The 21,361-nt window shown below is 42.8% G+C and overlaps 1 protein-coding gene across 4 annotated transcripts in view; it reads right to left on the reverse strand.

Annotated features, from left to right (window-relative positions):
* Window positions 1-326: 326 nt before the first annotated feature.
* Window positions 327-21,361, reverse strand: part of LOC129144613 (kalirin) — a 111,527-nt gene continuing 90,492 nt past the window's right edge. For all 4 annotated transcript variants that reach the window (XM_054700506.1, XM_054700505.1, XM_054700510.1 and 1 more), the window contains 9 exons: window positions 20,752-20,779; window positions 20,091-20,262; window positions 18,342-18,463; window positions 16,995-17,126; window positions 15,362-15,526; window positions 13,490-13,568; window positions 7,036-7,236; window positions 3,645-3,783; window positions 327-2,846 (listed from right to left, as the gene is read on the reverse strand). In XM_054700506.1, the coding sequence (XP_054556481.1) occupies window positions 2,301-2,846; window positions 3,645-3,783; window positions 7,036-7,236; window positions 13,490-13,568; window positions 15,362-15,526; window positions 16,995-17,126; window positions 18,342-18,463; window positions 20,091-20,262; window positions 20,752-20,779 (1,584 nt within the window). In that variant the 3' untranslated portion in view covers window positions 327-2,300. The remainder of the gene's footprint in view (window positions 2,847-3,644; window positions 3,784-7,035; window positions 7,237-13,489; window positions 13,569-15,361; window positions 15,527-16,994; window positions 17,127-18,341; window positions 18,464-20,090; window positions 20,263-20,751; window positions 20,780-21,361) is intronic.

A 21,361-nucleotide genomic window follows, 5' to 3' on the forward strand; every position in this document is an offset into this window, starting at 1 on the left:
AAGGTGATATAAAAGCTTTGGCTCTAACCTATCAATTGTCTTCCCCACAACAGGATTTCAACAACGCCCCCTTGTGTAACCTATGGCCGTTGTCCTAGACTCTCCTCCTCTCAAGCAGAAAGTCAGCTTGTCTCCAACATGGCCGCAACAACTCGAAATGCCTCAGCAGGGGATTTTCAGTCATCAGCCACAGCGGATGCCACAGAACTAGCCAAGTCACAGTGGCGGACATTGGGAATCCTTGGAAAGCGACCAGGCTTTCTTCTGTTATGCTGTCTCTCATAATGAAGACATGTTTACTAAAAGTGTTTTTAGTAAATATGTTTTAAAATTTACATTATTGTATCCTATACTATTTATATATACACATAAGTTTAAATGAAGAGCATGGAAGGTTAGTCGAGAGAGGGCTGAGGAAGTGAGCCTTGATGACCCAGGGTCATTTGAAAATTAGGAAACAGATAATAGTTTGAGTCATTTTCCATAGATTTGGTTAATCCTGAAAATATGAAGTTCTATCTAGTCTTATTGCTTGTACTTTCTACTGGTTTATTAATCTATAATCTTGGATGGGATGAGGTGGAGTGTGGATGAGGAAGTTAACTCTGAGGCCAATGGAAAAGAAAGATAGGCATTTTTAATTCTACATTTCCACTGTGGGAATAAGTTACATATTAAGGTTCAGGCTTTTCCACCATTCTTTTTTATTTAGATAGTTTATACTTCTATTTATCCTTCCTAAACTCTGATTGTAATTTTCTGCTGCATGATTTTAACTATCTCAATCCTACTATAGGACAGAAGCAATGCCATTAAACCTGATGTAGACGAACACTTGAGTTATAATTTTTAAAATACTACTTGCATAACAGCAATTTTCAAAACATACTCTAGGAAACAAAGGGTGGGCGTGTATAAACACAGAAACAAAAACTCTTCCTGAAACATAAAAAGGAAATCATGAAATTCCCAGGTTTAGTTTTTTTCCCCATCAATGGAAAAAAGGGCGGTTCATAATCATCTTGTCTGGAGAACGTACACTGGAGCGCAGTGTTGGCCTCAAAGCGCAATTAGTCCTTTTGGTCCAGGGAAATATTGACAGCTGAGCGGTGATAGGTATTGCCATCGCAGTGAAAACTCAATGCTCTGTCAGAGTGATGTATCAGATTTTATTCCATGGCTTTAAAAAGGACTTGGGACCAGGCCTTTACAAGGCCTCTATGGCTGCCTCCTTTTGGTAAGCACCCCTTGGCTCCTACAGGGGTTAAAAATAAAGCAAGCCAACTTTCTGAGGAGTGCATTCTACAGCTGTAGAAGAAATCAGAAAGTGTTGTTATGTTGTTCATAGGAACTTCAGGGAAGTTTTCTATTGGCCCTTTTGTATGAACCTGTTATATTCATTATATATTTCAAACCAAGTGTAGACAGAAAAATAGCCCCACAACCCTTCCTGTTTGGGGACTTATTTCCTGGCAGGTTTTCCTGCCAGACTAACTCTGAGCTGCCAGTGAATTTGGGGGTAGCATTTCATACACAGAACCTATGTTAATCACACCTGTGACTGAGAGAAAAATCATCTTCCTCACAGATTGCAAAAAGGTGACCTTGCTTTCTGTTAATGCACAGGTTCTGGTAAAAGATTTCTATACAAGATTTATAAAATGCTCTAAAAAAGTTGTCATCTAATTGTGCTTAGTCAAAACAAAGTAATGCTTCGGTAAATAAATTACTGTCTTAACTGGAGCACTCAAAGTTACTTATGCTTGATTTCATATATATCTCTATATTATAAAACTCTGAAACCTGAATGGGTAATATTTAACTGTATGAGAATATGTATGCTATTAAGAAACTATATCTAAGTAATCTAAACCAGCGTAGTGGACATACATGACATCTCTGTTAAATAGAACTTTTTTTTGCTTAAAATTTTAGCAAAGGCAGAAACCTTTGATACTCCCTATGGTGAGCTCATTTTGCCCATGTTGCCCACTCATTTTGGAATGCACAAGCAAAATTTTGGAACAGCAAATATTCTCGTTATCCTTGCCCCTCTTCTTATACTCTGTGACTCTTTGCCGCTTTATCTCTTCTGAATGACCTTCTGGTAAGGCCCTGGATTTCCGGTGATTTTACTGCTGCTCAGACCCTGAATAGCCACTGACGAGGTTTAAGAGGTACATCTCCCAATCCAGAAAACCGCATGGAGTGGAATAATTAACAGATTATTTACAGACACATTCAGTCTTGCTTTGGTTCACACTGCACTTCCATGTGAAACCTCCAGGCCGGGAGCCGGGCTACGTCCCTTGGTTGACCCGGTTGACGATGTAGCTCTTGACGTTGGGGACGGGGCGCACGTCATTCTGGTGCTTGCGGCGCTCTATGAAGCATGCCAGGCGGGAGGTGTCCAGGGGGATCTTGGAGTAGCTGCCATTGTGGGGCTGCAGCCAGGGATGCTGCAGGCAGGTGGCTGCCGTGGGCCGCCGCCGAAAGTCTTCCTGTAAGATCACATTGATGAAATCTCTGGCAGCGTTGCTCACACCACAGAAGTACTCATGTGGGAAGCTGAAGTCCACCCTGCACACGTTGATACACGTCTCCTCTTTGCTCTCATCCAAGAAGGGAGAGACCCCACTCAGCATGACATATGTCAGGACCCCAATGCTCCAAATATCGGTGCCCAGGGAAACAGGAATGCCTTGGATCACTTCTGGGGCAGCAAACTCTGGGTTCCCCAGCAGGTGGTGGATGTGGAAGTGGCCTGAGATCTGGACAGCATCCTCCAAGTCGATGAGCTTCACTCGAGGCACTGGAATCCTTAGGTCAATGAGTAGATTTTCAGGCTGCAAAAACCAAGGGAGGTGGAAAGAAGAGAGGGGATGTTCAGCTCTTTCCTGCCTACCAGCAGGACTCCCTTAGTTCAAACATAGCCCTGATATTCTTTGAAATTCCTTATGCAAAGTGCTTTGGAGGCTTTTAACCAAACAAACTCTGAATTTAGGTGGACTTCAGAGTTCACTTGACGTTGAAAATCACGTCTTCTTAACGACCCCTCACTCTCACATAGAATCAAGCAAATACTGACATTTTCATTTTATTTGAGCACCATGAGTAAAAAGGTGACATTATTGGCTTCCTTCTATAAAGTTATACTAAGTAGTTACAGCTCCCCTGCCCTCTCTCCCCCTAGATGTCACTGTGATTCAGTGTATTGTCATTAATTCACAACAGACACACTTAAAGTGTGTGACAAGCTAGTTTAATATTCACTAGGATTTTAACTTAAGTAAATAAGATGAATTTACTCCCCTCAAGGGTAATGACTGGCAGGGGGGCACTAAGCTGTTTCCCTGCCATAGCTTGTTAACTTTTTTAAAAAAAAATTATTTATATTTATTTTTGCATAGAAGAACTGGGGTGTAGGCCAGAGCTACAGGGGGTGAGAGGATTCACTAGAAACAGAGAGGGGGGTAGTACAGGTGGATCTACTGAAATACACTGCTAAGGAGAGCAGTGGGCGAGATAGGAGAGGGCTGCTGTGCTATATGGGTCAGCCCCTTGGCCAAGGATTCAACTCAGGCTATAGTGGTGATAGTGCTGAGACTTAACCCCTAGGCCGCCAGGGTGGCCCTCCTTGTTACCTTTATGTCCAGGTGTGCGACCCTGCAGTTGTGCAGGTACTGCAGCGCTTCCATGACATCTCGAATGTAGAAGGCTACTTTCTCTTCCATCAGCTCATCGTGGTTCATAAGATAGTCTAAGAGCCGGCCATCATCCATCCTGAAGGTGGAAGGAAAAGGAAAAGGAGATATTTTTGTGAGGGAACAGAAAAAAACGATGTGTAAATCTGTAAGATCTCTGTGCTCTCTCCTCGTCTCTATTATTGCTAAAGATCAGTGTCATGACACAGGCATGTCAGAATTAGAGTTCAAGTTTAGTATGATGCTCATGACTGAAATAAATAAATTTACAATGTGCTACACTTCTCAGAGAAAATTGTATAATCTTATAAGACACATGCTATTTTGTTAACTGGTGAAATTACTCACAAGGGAAAAGTTCTGGGACCCTGTAAGAAGTTAAATTGCAAAACTGAGAAAGTCTTGAGCCTCCCCTGGTGGCGCAGCAGTTGAGCGCTGGGCTGCGAAGCTGCCTGCAGCCTCTGCAGTGCCGTTCGATCCCCGGCACCAGAGAGGGTCCCACATGGCGCGACAGACCTCTCCTGCCGCACCCGCTGCTCCCCTCAGCAGTGTATTTCGTCGTTCTGCCTGTTCTGTTCCCCGCTCTGGTTCTGGTAAATTCTCTCACCCTCCCATGCTTCTGACTGTACCCAGTGCTTGTATAAATAAATAAATCTTAAAAAAAAAAAACTGAGAAAGTCTTCAATCAGAAAGAGAGAGCAGCAATGTTTTGATTAACTTAGACCCAGTGGCTGCAAGAAAGCCTAGGGATGTTTTAGAAGCTGTTTTCATTTGTCAGCTTTTAGTTGGGGAAAAATAGAAAGCAAAGTATGTCCTCAACATTCATAACCCTCTTTTTAAGTCTTTGCCTTAAAGACTCACTAAGTAAGTACATGGTACAAGGAGCCGGGTTGTGGTTTTGAATCCTGGTTCTGCCATTTACAGGCAGGAGGGTGAGGTGGTGGTGAGGGGGAGAGGTGGTTGGGACAAGACAAACTCTTGGTGTTTCAGTTTTTTCCTCTTTGAGGAGGGACTAACAGCAGCAACATTATGAGGATTGTGCAAGTCTCAAGTATGATAAGGAAGCACTTCAGCATAATTTGGTTGCAATAGTAAAAGCTCATAACTGGCAACTTCTTTTAGTTACTCTGTGCCCTCTTCAGCAAGGGGTGACCAGACGTCAGGCACATTCTCTAATGTGCAATGGGTTATTTATTATTTATTAAGTAATGCTCAGGCAGAGGAGTTGGAACCTGAGTCAGAAAACTCAAGTATAGCTGAAACTCTCATGGCCAAGTTTCCATTCTCTTCTCTAGCTTGCTCCGTTCCACTGTATCTTCTGTTTTCCATGACCAGAGTAAAGAAAGACTTCTTTTCCGTCCTTCTTACTCTATGGTGAGCATAGAGTAGAGAAGAGAATGGGGTCTTAGATGAACCCCACCCTGAACTTCTTGGAACAAATAGGGAGAAATTAACAGTAGCACCTCTCCAAGACCCAAGAGTCTCAGCCACCAAGCTCACCCTTAGATAGTTTTGATTACCCATAAGGCCAGGATCCAACCTAAACTAGGGGATCAGGGCCTCATTTGTCTGTAGAGAAAAGCTCTAATAGTGATTCTGTGGGTCACCAAAGGGGAGACCCATCACATGACGCAGTCTGGAGTCACACGGTTTATCTTGGGCACGGCTTCTCCATAAATCTTTAGTGAACCTCAAGTCCAAATGCAGCAACTTTCTATGTTGTCAAAGCTGCTCTCTCCAAAATAGGCATTTTCCCTTAGCACTTACCATGCTATATTGAAATCACTCACTTATCTTCCTCATTAAACTAATATCTCCTCAAGGGCAAGAATTACATGTTTTCATCTTTGTTCTTCCCACCCTTACTCAGGTCTAGCACATGCTGAGTGCACAATAAACTAGTTCAATCCAATATTTATCTAATCTAACCCATGTAACATCCCTGAGAAATGGGAATAATTTTTTCAAGCTTCACAGACGAAGGCCCAAAATCCCAGAAAACTAATTTATACTGTTTCAAATGACAGAGCTGGGACAAAAGCCAGATTCTTCTTTCTAAGAATGCTTTCTTCCCATTGCACTATGGCAGCCTAGAAATTAATACCTTCCCTCAGAACGGTAGCAGGCAAGTCTGAAAGAGCAAAGATTCTGAGTCCGTTTTACCATCTTGGAATGCAAGTAACAACACCTTCTATTGGAACTCATGCATAACATCACTCATAGACAAAGCTAGGTCACTGTTAACAGGATATGCCTTTTGAGTTAGAAAGGCCCCAACAAACAGGTTATGCTCAGAAAGTTGTCTGTAATTATGTTCACTAAGTCTAAAAATGACTGTCTATCAGCTACTGCACAACTGTACCAAATTTAGTCTTGCAGAAGAATTACAAATACTAACTGCTGGTTTTGTTACCCTCTATTTCTTTTCCACCACTTTGAAAGTCTAACCAGAGATGTTTGCATTGGGTTTCTTTTTTCCATCATAAGTAACTTCATGATATGTCATTCCTTCAAAGCTCTACATATGCACACACTTTGACAAGCACACAGGAGTAAGACAAACATAACAGACAAAAGGCAAGAGGTGTCCATGGGTCCACATGGAGCCATCGCTTCATTGGGTTTCGGTTCCAATGTCTGTCTTCTCTCCAGGTGCAGGGCCTCACCAGCACCAGTCAGATAGCATTTCCATGAGGGCTCAGTACTTCTGAAAAGACTGTTCTTTTTAGCCTCTGTCAGATCTCTAAGTAAATCTTAGAGCATAACCTCTATTTTTAGCTTGGGGTCTTAGTTGGGGGGGAGAATGTGACTTTACCCCTGTATTCTTGGGACAAGTATATAGTCCCAAGTATATGGCTGTCTGAGTCCCTAGAAAAATATGGAATGAGTGGAATGAAGGTAAGGCTTCAGCCTAGAAGGGACTTTTGGGGTGGTAGATTGGTGATGCTATGCAGCGGATGGATGTGCCAACCTCTGTCTTTCACTCAGTTTCACCCCTGTCAATAAGTTCATTGTCAATGACCTCCCTGGACTCCTGTCCAATCCAATAGAAGGAAAAGGAAAATCAGAGTGAGAGAGGTGGGTTCAAGTCCCAGTTTCTCCATTTCCTAGTTTTAAGGACTTTATCCTCGATGTGTTCCTATGTGTTCCTATCCTTGATAAAGTCTTTATTCTCTAATCAATAAAATGGGAAAAGTATTTATGTAAAATGGAGGGGAAAGTTCATGCTTCATATAACACTATAAAATGTAATTGCCTCTTCCATTAATTGTCGGTAACAAATAACTCAAATAACTGGGGATCACCATAGAGAGATGGCACCTGTACTTACAGCTCCAAAATCAGGATGTAAGATGTGGGCGATTCGTAGGTGTCATGGAGAGTGATGTATTGGGGGTGCTGCAGGTGCTGAAGTAGGGCAGCCTCGTGGGCAGCCTGCTCTTTTTTCTTCATTTTTTTGCTAACGAATTTCACAGCGACATCTTTGCGGGTGGCTTTGTGAATGCACTTCTTTACGATGGAGAAGCGGCCTCTGGAAAACAATAGGGAGAAAGCGTTTTACCAAGATACAGCAAGCGACTAGGTTCATTTCTCTCAAGGATGAAAGTTTTATCTGAAGTTGCCAGTCAAGAACATTTCATTAGGAACCCTGCTTTCCTGTATTTTATTATAATATTTAGAAAAGCCATATTTCCTTCCTGAGCATCTTACAGCTCTTTAAGAAGCAAAAAGCTAACCAATATCATTTTAAGTCCATTTCATTTCCCTGTCATCTTTGACATTAAACACAGTTTCAGTTTTTTTTCTAAGCAGAGTATATTTCTGTAAAATTTAACAATAGCAACCATATTGAAGAAGGAAGAATCCTAATTTCAAAAACATTTTTAAAAAGGTGACTTTTAATTTTTATTTTACATTGATTATCTTTCTCACATGGAAAATTTCTAAATTACACAGAGGTAGAGAGAATAATCATAATAGATCTAATCAATCCTCTATGCAGCTCCTAAGACTACAATCTTTTGCTAACCTTATGTCATTTATTCCTTTCCCAACACCCCCCTCTTCCATTCTTTTCTTTCTCTAGAGTATTTAAGCAGACTTCATGTTATTTCACTCACAAATATTTCATCTTGCATCTCTAACATTTAAAAATACACAACTGCCATGGCATTTTTACCGCTAACAAAATTTAGCACACCTAGAATAGAGAGAAGGGGTCTCCCACTCAGCCGTGGCTTGCGGGAGGGAGAAGAAAGTGAAGTCAAAGGCAGAATGGCCAGCAGTGGGAGCCGAGAAAAGGGAGGGTATAATTCTAGGTCTGAAAAATTCATTCATGTGGGTCTGCTAGACTTAAGCGGCCTGTTCAGCCACCATTATGGTTACCTGCAGGGCTGCCTTCCTATACAAGGTCACAACCGCCCAGTCAATCAGTCATATGAGCCAAACCTTACAAGGTGCCTTTCAAATCAACCAAGAGCAGAAAGGTTGCTCATTCCGGGAAGGGTGCGCATCACGAGGTATGACGGTCGCGCCCAGGGGGCCGAGGACTGATGTATGACAAGGGGCCCCAGAAGCTGATGAGTGGAATGCCTTGTTGATAAGATTAGGACCATGGCCAGGGGTCTGGGGTCCAGTTTCGATCACAACTTGGTCATCAGGCTGATAACATGGTCCGCAGACTCATGTCCCCCCAAGCCCTAGATGACATTCCTGAGTTTCACCATCCTTTTCTCCTTGTCCTTCTAATGCACATAGCTGATGCTGTATGATTGTTCTAGCAATAAAAACGGCCAGGATTTTGCTCTCAAGCAGCATCCTGCATTTTGTGGCCTGCTCCACGCCTCCCACATTTTTTTTCTTTTCTTTTTTTTAAAGATTCATTTATTTATTTATACAAGCACTGGGTACAGTCAGAAGCATGAGAGGGTGAGAGAATTCACCAGATCTAGAGAGGGCAGCAGAGCAGGCAGAAGGACCGAAGTACACTGCTGAGGGGAGCAGCGGGCGGCAGGAGAGGTCTGCGCGCCATGTGGGACCCTCCTCTGGTGGCCGGGGAGCAGCCGGGGATCGAACCGTCGCTGCAGAGGCTGCGGGCAGCTTCACAACGCAGCGCTCAACCGCTGTGCCACCGAGTCTCCCACATCTTTGTCCACTGTTTAGTTGCCCAATGCAACACATTTATAACTATTTTTCTCTTAAGTGAATACATTGTTTCTCCAACACCCACCCCTCTATGTCCCTGTCCCTTTCCTTACCCCCTCCCTGTTAAACTCAGAGCCCTCAGGCTGTTAATTGATGTCCATTGGTGGTTTTTTTTTAATAAAAGATTTATTTTTATTTATTTATACAAGCACTGGGTACAGTCAGAAGCACAGGAGGGTGAGATAATTCACCAGAGCCAGAGCAGGCAGAAGGACCGAAGTACACTGCTGAGGGGAGCAGCGGGCGGCAGGAGAGGTCTGCGTGCCATGTGGGACCCTCCTCTGCGGTGCCCGGGGAGCAGCCGGGGATCGAACCAGTGCTGCAGAGACCGCGGGCAGCTTCGCAACCCAGCGCTCAACCGCTGCGCCACCAGGAAGGCCCCAATGTCCATTGGTTTTTGAAAGTGTTTTATAGCATCTAATTGTCTGTTATTGTAAGTGTTTAGTATTTTTTATCATTCTGACTGACTTTGCTGCACATAGTTCTCTCAAATTCCCTCCATTTTGTTGAAAATGGCTGTATTTTATTCTTTATTATGGTTATATAATAGTCCATTGTGTGGGTATACAACGTTGTCTTGATCCAGTGGTCCATGGATGGACATTTAGGCTGCTTCCATGTGCTAGCTAACAAAAATAAAACTACAATGAACATTGTGGAACATGTGGGACTTGTGTTGGTGGTTTCATATTCTCTGGATAGGTGCCCAAGAGTGGATTGCTGGGTTGGACAGTATTTCCATTTTTAGTTTTTTAAGGTAAATCCAGATTGTTTTCCATAATGTTTGTACCAGTTCACATTCCCACCAACAGTGTAATAGGGTCCTTTTCACTCTGCATCCTTTCTAGCTCTTGTTGTTGCGGGTCTCTTTAATGTGTATCCTTCTCAGAAGACTGAGGTGGTATCTTATTGTAGTTTTAATAGAAGCGATGATGAACTTTTTTTTATGGCTTTAAGCCTTCTGGATATCCTCTTTGGTGAACTGTTTATATCTGTTGCCATTTATTAATTGGACTGTTTTTTATTATTGATTATATGACTTTTCAATATTATTTTTTTCACACTGTAAATCAGTTCTCAGAAGCCTTGCTGTGCTTCTTTAGGTATCTTCTAAATATGTACAGCTTGGAAATGACCCAGAATTTGTGTTGTTTCATGCACAGAGTTAGGGGTCTTTTGCTTAGCTCATACCTCACTGATATTTCCTCCACGTTCCTTGACTCCCACAAGTGCCCTTTTTTGGTCAGGAAGATGTTTTAGCTTCCTGCACACAGATCCCTGATTTGGTCTACTCCCGGGTCAAACCCAGGAAATAAAAGAAAAAAAAATTAAAAGCAACCCAGAAACCTCACACCACTGTACTCTCCTTGTCTTTCCTCATGTTTTGACTTCCCTCCCCCATCTCTGTTACTTCAGAATCCTCGGATAGTTGCTTTTGCATTTTGTCCAAGGATTCCATTTGTAATTAGTGGGAGATAAAGGCTACAAAGGGCTTACTCCATCTGGGCTGGCATGAAAATGGCTCCTTTTATCTTATTTATTTTTTCATTGAAATATATTTGACATGTAGCATTATATAAATTTAAGGTATAAGACATCTTGATTTGATACATTTGCACATTAAATAATGACTGATATTGTAGCAAGAGTATCTCTATCACATTATGGAATTATTTCTTTTCTGTGAGAAACTGACTCCTTTTAAAAGTTGGAAACTAAAAAACTGTTTGGAAGCTCTGAGAGCGTGGGTGGAGCCTGTCAACTTGACCTTCACCACGGGGTGACCTGACTGTACTGTTTAGTTAGGAAAATAACTAAGTTAGTATCTTCGCCTTTCCTTAGATTCTCCATAAAAGGAAGCTCCTACTTTCTGCCCAGAGAATGAAGCCCTGGCCCTCTACTTTTGGAGGCCTGGTGGAGAAGAGAGTGTGTACCTGAGTATCCTCATGTATTTATTCTCAGGATGCCCCCATTTGGGGGTGGGTTGGGCCTCCCTCAACTGTGCTAGTATTGCAAGGACCAGAGTCACCTGTTTTATCCTTTACAGACAATAGACCTCCCATCTTGTCCTAGGCGGAGAGATAACACTTCTGCCTGCGGCTGGGAGATCTGGAGCTACAATTTTGCACATAGAGCTCAGCCAGTCTTTTTAATTTTAGAATTCTCTTTACACCTGTTTCCAGAGGTACTTGATGCTGTCTGTGCCTCTGGGGAAGTCTGCTGTTAATGTTACATTGGGTCTCCCCTGACCCCATGACTAACTTGGGCTGAGTTTTCCCCAATCTCCTAGGTCACTTGTCATGCTTTCATCTGTTTTTCTATTTAATGTTTTATTGGTGTGGTTTCTTCTTCCAATGTCCTCATTCTTATGCGCTTGCTTCAAAAAAATCCCTTTACTGTCCATTTAGTGACGTTCCAGGAGCGAGTAAAATTAGAGGCCTGGATTCAACCTGCCATCTTTACCCAGAGGCCTGACACTGCTACCTTTTGGGATCCTGTTGAGGTATCCTGGGATAACTCTTTGACATATTTAAGCTGTTGTTTTTGCTTAAGTTGCCATGCTCAAGTCCTCTTTGCTTCTATGAGAGGCTTTTGGAAGGAAGATAGTTCTTTTTGCACCATGGTGTTTATAATATTTAATTACTGGCAAGCTATTTTTAACAAGATAATCATATAGGAATAGAATTCTAGGCTGGGTATGATGGAGAAAGCCTTCTATGGCTATGGTGCAGTTATTGTTCATTTGTCTCATGTAAGTATTTATATAATTCATTTATATTCTGTTAACATACACAATTTTAGAAGGATCTTCTGAGACTATGAGGACTGTTCTTGGGAGAGAGGGAATATTTCAGCTTGTTGGAGATGAGATTATTTAAAAAATACTCATTATCTTGAATGTGTCAAAAATTCTCTCTTTCTTTTGAGAAATATCAAAACATCTATTTCTTCTGGGTAAAACATGCCTTAGCCTGTGGCTATTAACAGCAAATGCGGGTCTTAGGAAGGAATTCATTGATGCATCTAGATGACGGATCCAGTTTCATTTAGAACTAGGTGGGGATTTGATTACTGGGATGATATTTAGCTTCACAAACTTCAACAGTATGGGCCAAACTACTTCAATTAATAGATCTTATATTCAACAAAAAATGGTCTGATGAGAAACAACATAAACTAGTAAAACTATCACAGCCTTAGAGTCAGGCAGCCAGGGTTTGAATCCTGGCTCTATATTTTTCTGGTGGTAAGACCTGGAGAAATTTCCTTACTCCCACCCCCTAGAGTCTATTTCCTTTACTGGAAATCTACTCAAATACTACCTCATAGTGTTGTAAGGATTAGCTTAAATGACTTGTACCATATTTGCATAGTATCTGGTACACTGTGGGCACTCACCAGCATCAGCATCATCATCATCACCTAAACTTCCACTGGACTTTTTTTTTTTTTTTTTAATCTCTGGCTACATAAAGAAGATAGGAAAGAAGAGCTAAAGATTTCTTGCTACTTTTCCATTTCTTTTCTCTTTTTGGGGCTTTAATTCTGTCCAGCAACCCCCAGCCACAGACATGTGGTGTTGTGTTTGTAGGAGGTTTTCTGTTTCATTGAGAGAGGTCACTCACAGGCAGAGGTGACGTTAATGACCCATTGTTAGCGGGAGCTAATTTATTCTCACAGCCAGGGTGAGTGGGTGACTTGTTAGATCTGCCCGCTTTCCTCACTTACACCACCTGCAGACTATGGTACACACAGGATGACCTCCTTTTGCTCCTTTCCACCAAGTATTTTATAAGATAACTCATAGATTTATTCATCATTTTGTTAAAATTCATGTTTTTAATCCTTTTTATTTTTGAGCACACACTTTTCTGTCTAAAATGCAGTGTGTGTGTGTGTATGTGTGTGTGTGTGTGTGTGTGTGTGAGAGAGAGAGAGAGAGAGAGAGAGAGAATTTGGATTAGAAATACTCATATACAATATGCTTGGACACATACAAGAGACTTGTACTAAACAAATTGTTGTTATACATCCTTCTCAAGGATACATGGAATTTTTTAAATAAAAATTCACCATGTATTACTCATAAAAATCCATGTATTACCCAATAAAAATCAAGGAATCAACATCATATAGACCAAGTCCTCCAGCCACAATGCAGCTAAGTTTGAAATTGGTAACAAAAAGATAATTTTTTAAAAATCTCATATATTTGGAGATCCTTCAACATATTTCTATTATAACTGGGCCTAAGAAAAAAAAATCACAGTTGAAGGAAAAACACTTAAAACTGAATGAAAATGAAAATGCCACATGTCAGAACTCAGGCGATGTAGCCAAAATTGTCCTTTGAAGAAAAGGCTGAGCCTTACATTCTTTTGTTAGAAAATAAGAATCAATGCATGAAACATCAAACTTAAGAAGATAGAGAAAAATAGAAAATACATACCAACCTTCTCTTTTCTTTCCTTTCTATATAGAAAACACACTTAATAAAAGAAACATCAGGAACATGTCATTGTTCTGAGATAATGTTGTTAAATAGTCATGGGCCAACGAGTAAAAAAATGTGTCATTACCTTCCAATTTCATTCAGCTCAGTGTAAGCTGAATCAAAATTTTCTTTCCAAGAAATGGTGGCACCATCAGCAGCAGCATCTTTGGAAGAGAGAAACTCCATTATTTTTATATTGAGAAATATCATATAAAGAAAAGCTTAACAGAAAAATTCAAACATTGCCCCAAAGCAATTCCTGTGACTAAATATGGGGCCAACTCAGTGGGAAAATGTCATGATCCTCTGAAATGTTATTTTTAAAAATATCATCCAAGGAGAAACTGACATGACAGGGTCAGACTCCCTGTGCCATCTATGTAAACAAAGAGAAAACTGAGGGCAATCAGAAACACAGTTTCTAGATATTTTAAAATAGAAACTTAGTAAAAAAAAAATTAAAAGGGAAAAATTTTCTCCCTTAAAAAATGTTAAGGGAAAAGTACTTTGGAGGCCTGGGAAGGCCAGTGAGAATGTAGGGAAGATGCAGCAGAGAGGATAGGGCAGATTTTCAAAACCAAAGACAGAAGAAAGGAATGTGCAGCTTAAATACTGCTCTTTCTCATCTCCACTGTCTCGGGCTTAATGAGCTTAATGGCATAATGAATGATGTAACTTGTCCCAAAGTACATGCCTGAGTAGACAGAATCTTTGGTAGCCTTACCTTGAAAGTGTTAATTCCCTGGCAATGATTTGCCCTCACACACATTCATGCAAGTACAAATAGTACTCAGTATCTATTTATGTTGTTCACCAGAGACTAAGGCTCACAAGAAGCAAAACGTGGGCAGTGGCCATCGTGGGCAGGGTTTAATTAGTGACTTGGCGGGGAGGGGCCAAGCCAGCAGTTCAGCCCTGCTCCCCCGGTCACCGGTCACCTCAGGCTTCCCAGAGCGCAGGCGGCTGAGGCTGAGCACGTTGGCTTATTGATTCCAAGGAAACACAGGCCCAGGGCCAAGGTTTTCCAATGAGTCACAAACCTGTGGGAGCAAAGCGGACTACAGGGCTGGGTGGGCACAGCTGATGGGGCTGGGGTGCATTTCTGGATTCAGCTGCAGGCAGGACTGTGGCCCAGACCCTGGAGGGCACTGAGTCACCAAATCCGGATTCCCTTAACCTGAGACACAGATTTATTGCCTTTTCAGCACAGTGACTTCTTCTCCTGCCCAACACACAGTCTATTCTACCCAGTGCTAAAATCCTCATTAATTAGAGATTTCTTTTAACAGATTTTCTCTTTCAAAGTGTCCCTGGGACCAAGGTGGTTTGGTGAGATAGTGAATAGATGGGCAAAATACAAACTGTGTTTGTAAAATACTCATTTGTAGCCAGTTATAGGTATATGTTAGCTAACTTCTCAATATATCTACATATGTACCCGCATTAAAAAAAAGATGTTGGGAGGGTTGGGGATGGGGACACGATACAATGTTCATCATGCAATGAAATCCTCCAGCCACGTTGCTTTCTCCATTCCATTTTAAATTGGTGAGTGGGGTTGTCCCTAATGTTGAGGGGTACACTTGTGCCTAGCAGGGGTGCCCAGGAGAAAGGAGGCTTGGGGTTTGCATCTCAGAAGAGGGGCAGATAGCATCCATGAGACTCCTGACTTTGGCCACCGCTTCTGTTCCAGAGACACACCAGGTGCCAGGAACCTGCAGGGGTAGGCTGGGTGGCAGATCTAAGTTCAACCAAAGGCTCTTGAAGTCACTTTTTATGGAAACACTCTTCATCAGGGTTCTGAGAAGTTACTTGACTAAAGCTGCCAAGCAAATTTAGGGCCCTTCTTGCATGAGGGCCCAACATATGCCCACGAGAGCCAGGGCCAGTAAGCATGTGACAGCTGGCCCGCTGCCTGGCCTCCCCTGCCTGGGGGCTGGGCATGGCTGGGACTCACCGTACTCTGGAAGCCGCACAAACTCTGAAGGCTCGCTGGGAAGGCTGATCCCCCAGGGGTTACTGGCACTGACCCTGAACTGATAAGGGCTCCCAGGACTGAGGTCTTCAATGACGAGATAAGTGTCCAAGGTCGAAGCTACAGACTGCTGCCAGGCCTGGGAGCCTAGCGCACAGTTTCCAAGAAGGAAAGAGAAAATGACAGGGGATCATTGTTTCAAAGACCTTCAGCAAACAAAGAAAGAGAAATGACACACTGCATTCAAGGGACAGTTGGGGTCTGCATGGGGGGGTACCCCTGAAAGCCTGTGGTCAACCGTGGCAGGCTCAGCTTCAGTTTCCTAAATAGTTGAATGTATCATGAGGGATTCAGGGACAGTTGGCCTATAGGTTTTGTCCACGTTCAAATGTGTGCATGTGAGGGTTAAAGTCAGGAGCACACAAAATTTGCAGAGGAACATGTGGCAAATTTTTAATAAGGTCAGAAGAATGTATTTATGTTAATGACAAAAAGAGAAAATATACACTTGGAAATTGAAATAACAGAAATTAACATATGTTAATGTAAAACACTGATATGGAAGCTGTCTTCTCATAATTCTCTCATTTAACTTTCTCATCTATATTCGCAGAAACCCCAAACAGTAGGGAACATTAGTCTCTTTACAGAAAAAGAAACTGAGGCCTGGAAAAATGAGACAATTCTTTCAGGAGAATTATTAATTAAATGAACTAGGAAATGAGTAACACCAAGGTAAAGATCAACTTTGGGGAGGGCGCTTCCCAGTTCAGCATGAATACCTCTGTGGTGAGAAGGGACACACAGAGTGAATGACTCAGGACAGATGCAGAAATAAATAGCTGTACAACTATACAGGCCTGTTTAATACAAGACAGAATTAAAATAATAAGAGTAATGAAAATAGAGTAAAACAAGTGCTTTTGGTTATGAAACTGGTTGTTATCAAGCCAGTTGTGTAATCCACCATATGGTTCAGAGTTGTAGCTAACAATTAGAACTACCTGGAAGCTCTTATTTTACCTAATTCTCCTTGATACCTGGGTCTCTGGCTCAGTTTCTAACTGTTAAAGAAATGTGTGCACACTTAATGGGTACATGTAACAAATCTTACAGTTCCATAATTCAGAAAAGTCATTAGATAGTTACTGTAGGTGTGTATCTTTTTGAGATTTCTAATTTTTTTTGGGGGGGGGAGTCTGTAGGGCACAGTCCTGATCTGATTTAGTTATTACTTTGGGGGAAAGATCACAAATTAGCAAACTAGATTCTGAATTCTACTGCCAGCCTTCCATTTATTAACTGCGGCCTTTTGTTGTTTAACTTTCCATAGGTCTCAGCCTCCCCACCTGTAGAATGGGCCAGTCCTCCCTGTGGCTGATGACTGAGTTTGTAAAGTAGGGGAGCACCTGTAAAGGTGCGCTGCACATGCCTACGTCACTAGCGCCTGGTGGAATCACCGCTCCACGTGACTTCAGATCAGAATGGAGGCCTTGGGGGGATGTGAGGAGACATGAGAAGGAGCAGCTGATGAAAGGCACAGAGGCAAATAGTTTCATTACTCTGAAGGATTTCTTGCAAGGAGGAGAAGACAGAAGAGCGGGGAGAAGCCCACCTTCCTCTCTGTACTCCACGGTGTAACCAGAAATAGTGCAGTTTCCTGTGCTGGACGGGGGCAGCCAGCGGAGAATCACGGAGGAGCAGCTTCTTTCCTGCGCAATGGGGCGGTTAGGGGCTGCTGGAACTCCTGGGGGGACAGAGATTAGGGTCAAGTGCTATTTCTGCAGAACTTGGTATTTTACGGGAAGCTTGAATGCCACTTCGGAAGCACAACCTGACTTGTGTTTCAGATTTTTGCCTTGATCTTCTTCACCAATGGGCATACCTTTCTCCAGGCGTGAGGGTGACCTGGGAGTCACACCTAGTGGCCAGAGTTCTTCCTTGGGCTAAACACTGCTAAATACTGGAGATAAAGTGGGGGAAGGTTAAGTAGGAGAATGCCAGAGGAGCGTGGTGTGTCATAGAGAATTCTTGGCAAAGATTTAGAACTTTACTTTGGAATTTTTCACAATGAACTTTTCTTTCCCAGGTCTCAGGGAACCCTTGTAATGTCCACTGAAAATGTTTGACTAACACAAATTCATAGACAGAAGGTAGGATCGGGGTTGCTAGGGGCTCGGGTCGGGGTGGGGAAGGTGGGAATGGGGGCTTGTTACTGAGTGGGTTCAGAGTTTCAGTTTTGCAAGATGAAAAGTGTCCTGAGATTCTTGCACAAGAATATGAATATACTGAATATCTTTTTACTTTTTTTTTAAAATTTTTAAAAAAGATTTATTTATTTATGCAAGCACTGGGTACAGTCACAAGCACGGGAGGGTGAGAGAATTCACCAGAGCCAGAGTGGGGAACAGAACAGGCAGACTGACGAAGTACATTGCTGAGGGGAGCAGGGGAGCAGCAGGAGAGGTCTGTCGCACCATGTGGGACCCTCGCCGGTGCCCAGGGATTGAACTGGTGCTGCAGAGGCTGCGGGCAGCTTCGCAGCCCAGTGCTCAACCGCTGCGCCACCAGGGGAGGCCCCCTTTTTTTATTTTTTAAAGATTTATTTATTTCTGCATACAAGAGCTGGGGTGCAGGCCAGAGATGTGGGGGGTGAAAGGATTCACCAGAGACAGAGTGGGGAACAGAACAGGTAGACTGACTGAAATACACTGCTGAGGGGAGCAGCGGGCGAGTCAGGAGAGGTCTGCTGCGCCAAGTGTGTTGTTCCCAGGCCGGGGATCGAACTCATGCTGTAGTGGCTTCATAGTGCTGTGTTAACCCCTGTGCCACCAGGGAGGTCCCTGAACACTTTTGAACTGTACATTGTTCATTAGTTAAAATGGTAAATTTTACATTATGTGAATTTTATCACAGTTTTTAAAAGTTTTACAAAAATATTTGACTAACAAGAAGACCTTACCTTGCACTTTAACTGTGGCAGATGTTGATGTGGTCCCGTGGTCATTTGTTGCTATGCAGGTATAAATTCCACTGTCTTGGGGCATCAGATTGCAGATCTTCAGGGTGATTTCCCCAGAATCACTAGGAACACCAAAAGGATGGTCTTCAAACTCCAGTAGTGAGACAACTGGCTTGTGGGTAAAATCCCAAAGCCATGGCACACAGGGTGCCAGCTGAGTCCTGAGGCCCAAGGACTAGTCCAGTTCTGTTCCTTCCTACACACCAGGGAATGACCAACTTGCCTCTCTATACCCTCAATTCCTTACAGAGGAAGGAACTTCTTGCCATGCCTATCACTCAGGTTTGTTGTAAATAAAAGGGATACTAAAGGAGCCAGTGAGGTAAGAATTAGAAGGTGGTTTGAAATACATAAAATCCTATACAAGCTCACAATATTACTGGTATCACCACCTAGCAATTAAACTATTTTCCATCACACAAGCTATAATAAATGGTCTGAGGAAATGGAAAGACTAAAGAATGAATACTTTTAAGTATTTTAAATACTAAATGTGGGGCCCTCAAAATAATTTAGTGAATTAAGTAAGCAGTACATCCCCCGAGGAAAGATGGCTTTCCCAATAGTTCCAGCTGGGGTCTGGGACATCACAAGGGAATGTAGCTGAAAGGGTTAAATGCAGAAGTCCAGCTCCCTCCCCACCAGTTGTGACACTTCCTGACCCTCATCACCCTCACCAAGCACTGCGCCTCACATTTAGCTCCCCCGTGCACAGATATTATAGGACCTAGCCAGGGACTCTGCTGAGAACACTATTTCCCATGAACACAGATTAAGTTAATGGGCGAAAGTTTCTTGATTCTGGGTGTTTCTTCCATAAATGTTTCTTAAACATGTAGGGCTTGTTACAGCTCACCCACTGTAAGCAGTGATACACAAAGAAGTTCAGAATTCGTAGAGTAAATATTAACATATGGTTGAGAGGCCGCCAACAGAGTTTTGTTAAATAGCCTTTTTGTGTGAAGTATGTTTGTGACTGAGTTTTCTGTTTTCGAGGGTACATTATGGAGCGAGTTTTTTCCCTTCTAATAGCACTGTTCTCAGGTTCATGGAGGAATTAAATGTATGGCTGTTTCACAGGATCCTGCAGGGCACAGAGAAGCCCAGAATGTCTGAATCTGAGGGCCACATTCCCCTGCAAGTTGGAGTCTTTGCTATTTCCTGACACAGCAACTCTCCTGGGGATCGTTAGGGAAAGATCATCAAGCAGGTGAGTCTCAGGCAGGGCTTGTCAAAGCTCTTTGAAAGTATAGTTCCTGCCTGACCTGAGAGGTAGGGTCATGCCTCCCTCTATTAGTGTAGTGTGTCTAGAGTGCACTCTTTACAAGCCATTCTTGCAGGTCCCTGGGCAGCGCGTGAAATAGGTGCTGGTAGTGACCCAGATGTTTGTCAGGCTGAGTGGGGATTGTAGTGTGAGGGTCTGAGGCTGAATCTGAAGTTCACTGAACACTGTCCTGTGAGCACGCTGTCCTGTCAGCACGCTTCCTGTCAGCACTATGTCCTGTGAGCACTCTGTCCTAAGTCACCCAGGCTTTCTGATTCAATCTCTCTCCTAATCAAGGCTAAATGTGTGCCCTAGAATAGGCCCCAGGGAAGCTCTTCCCTGGAAAGACTGAATAAACAAAAATAGGAGCTGCCTCCCTGACTAGCCACTGGGTGCTGCACTGAGGTATGGGGGGATCAGCTTACCAGGAGGAGATGGTGTATGTGGCTGAGCTATTGTCAGTGTCCAGGATGTTCTGGTCTGGACCCTTCCAGGTGATGGCGGGCTTCGGCCGCCCACACACTTTGCATTGCAGTGTCACTGTGTCCCCAAGCAAGCAGGTCACATCCACTAAGGGCACAAGGAATTCTGGGGCCACTGTGGTCAAATCAACATAGATTTGCATCATTCAGAGCAAATTGAGAAGAAAACCATCATTTGTAACACTGCTGTCATCGCCTACCTGTGTGGTGTAACAACTCAGATAACTTTTAGCTTATGTGTTGTCATCTGTGTCCCTTTAAAAAGTATTTTAAAAGCAATAAATGTTTATTGCAGAAAACTCAGGAAATACAGATAAGCAAAGTGAAGAAAATGCTGCAAGCTGTCATAACCCATAGGTACTACTGTTGACATCTAATACACGTGTCCTTCAGGCTTTATATAAACACACCTTTTTTGCACAAAACTTGGATCCCATTGTACATATTGCAATTTGTGGTCTTTCTCACCCTAACAGTTTATAGCAACAGCTTTCCTTGTCCATAGTACAGAACCGTCACTGCTGTTGACAGACCCCACAACCGTGCTGGGTTTGCCTTAATTTAGTCAATTGCCACTTTTGTAATTCTACCACTTTAAACTCACCTTCTTGGATGAAATTTGGATTTAAGATCTGAAAAACACAAAGAAACAGAAAATTGTTTCAATCCTAAACTGCTAAAAGAAAACAGGACTTCTACCCTATTGAGTAAAGAGAAGGTATCATTTAGGCCTGGAGCCTTGTTCTCACTGTTGTGAGCACAGCACTACACACTATCACGTAACCACAGGTGGCGGGTGCTGCTCTCTCTACTCTGCTGTTCACGATCTCTCTGGGGGCCGGCCTGACGGGCTCACTGTGACTTGGCTCTGCTTTCTGTCCTCCATTTCCTCAGTTACTTTTCCTCCTTACCACAGGCATCAAAAGCCATTCTCCCCTGTTCAGTATGCACTCAAGCAATGCGATGTCACCGATGCTTCCAGCACTGTGCATTTTTAAAAACAGAGGACCTGGCCAACAACTATCAAACTGGAAGGTCATAGACATTAACCATTAGCTACTAACCCTGTGGTTGCCTTCCACATGTGCCTCCCTTCCCCAAGGAGAGAAACTTCTCTTGCAGCAGCTAAACACAGAGCTTGTTTGGTTGAAGGGAAAAAGAAAAAGCCCTGCCTCTGTCTGTTCAGTCCCCACAGGAGAGCTTAAGAACACTGA

The sequence above is a fragment of the Talpa occidentalis genome, unplaced genomic scaffold (genome assembly GCF_014898055.3).
Source record: "Talpa occidentalis isolate TD23 unplaced genomic scaffold, MPIMG_talOcc4v2.1 talOcc4.4, whole genome shotgun sequence".
Classification (NCBI taxonomy): domain Eukaryota; kingdom Metazoa; phylum Chordata; class Mammalia; order Eulipotyphla; family Talpidae; genus Talpa; species Talpa occidentalis.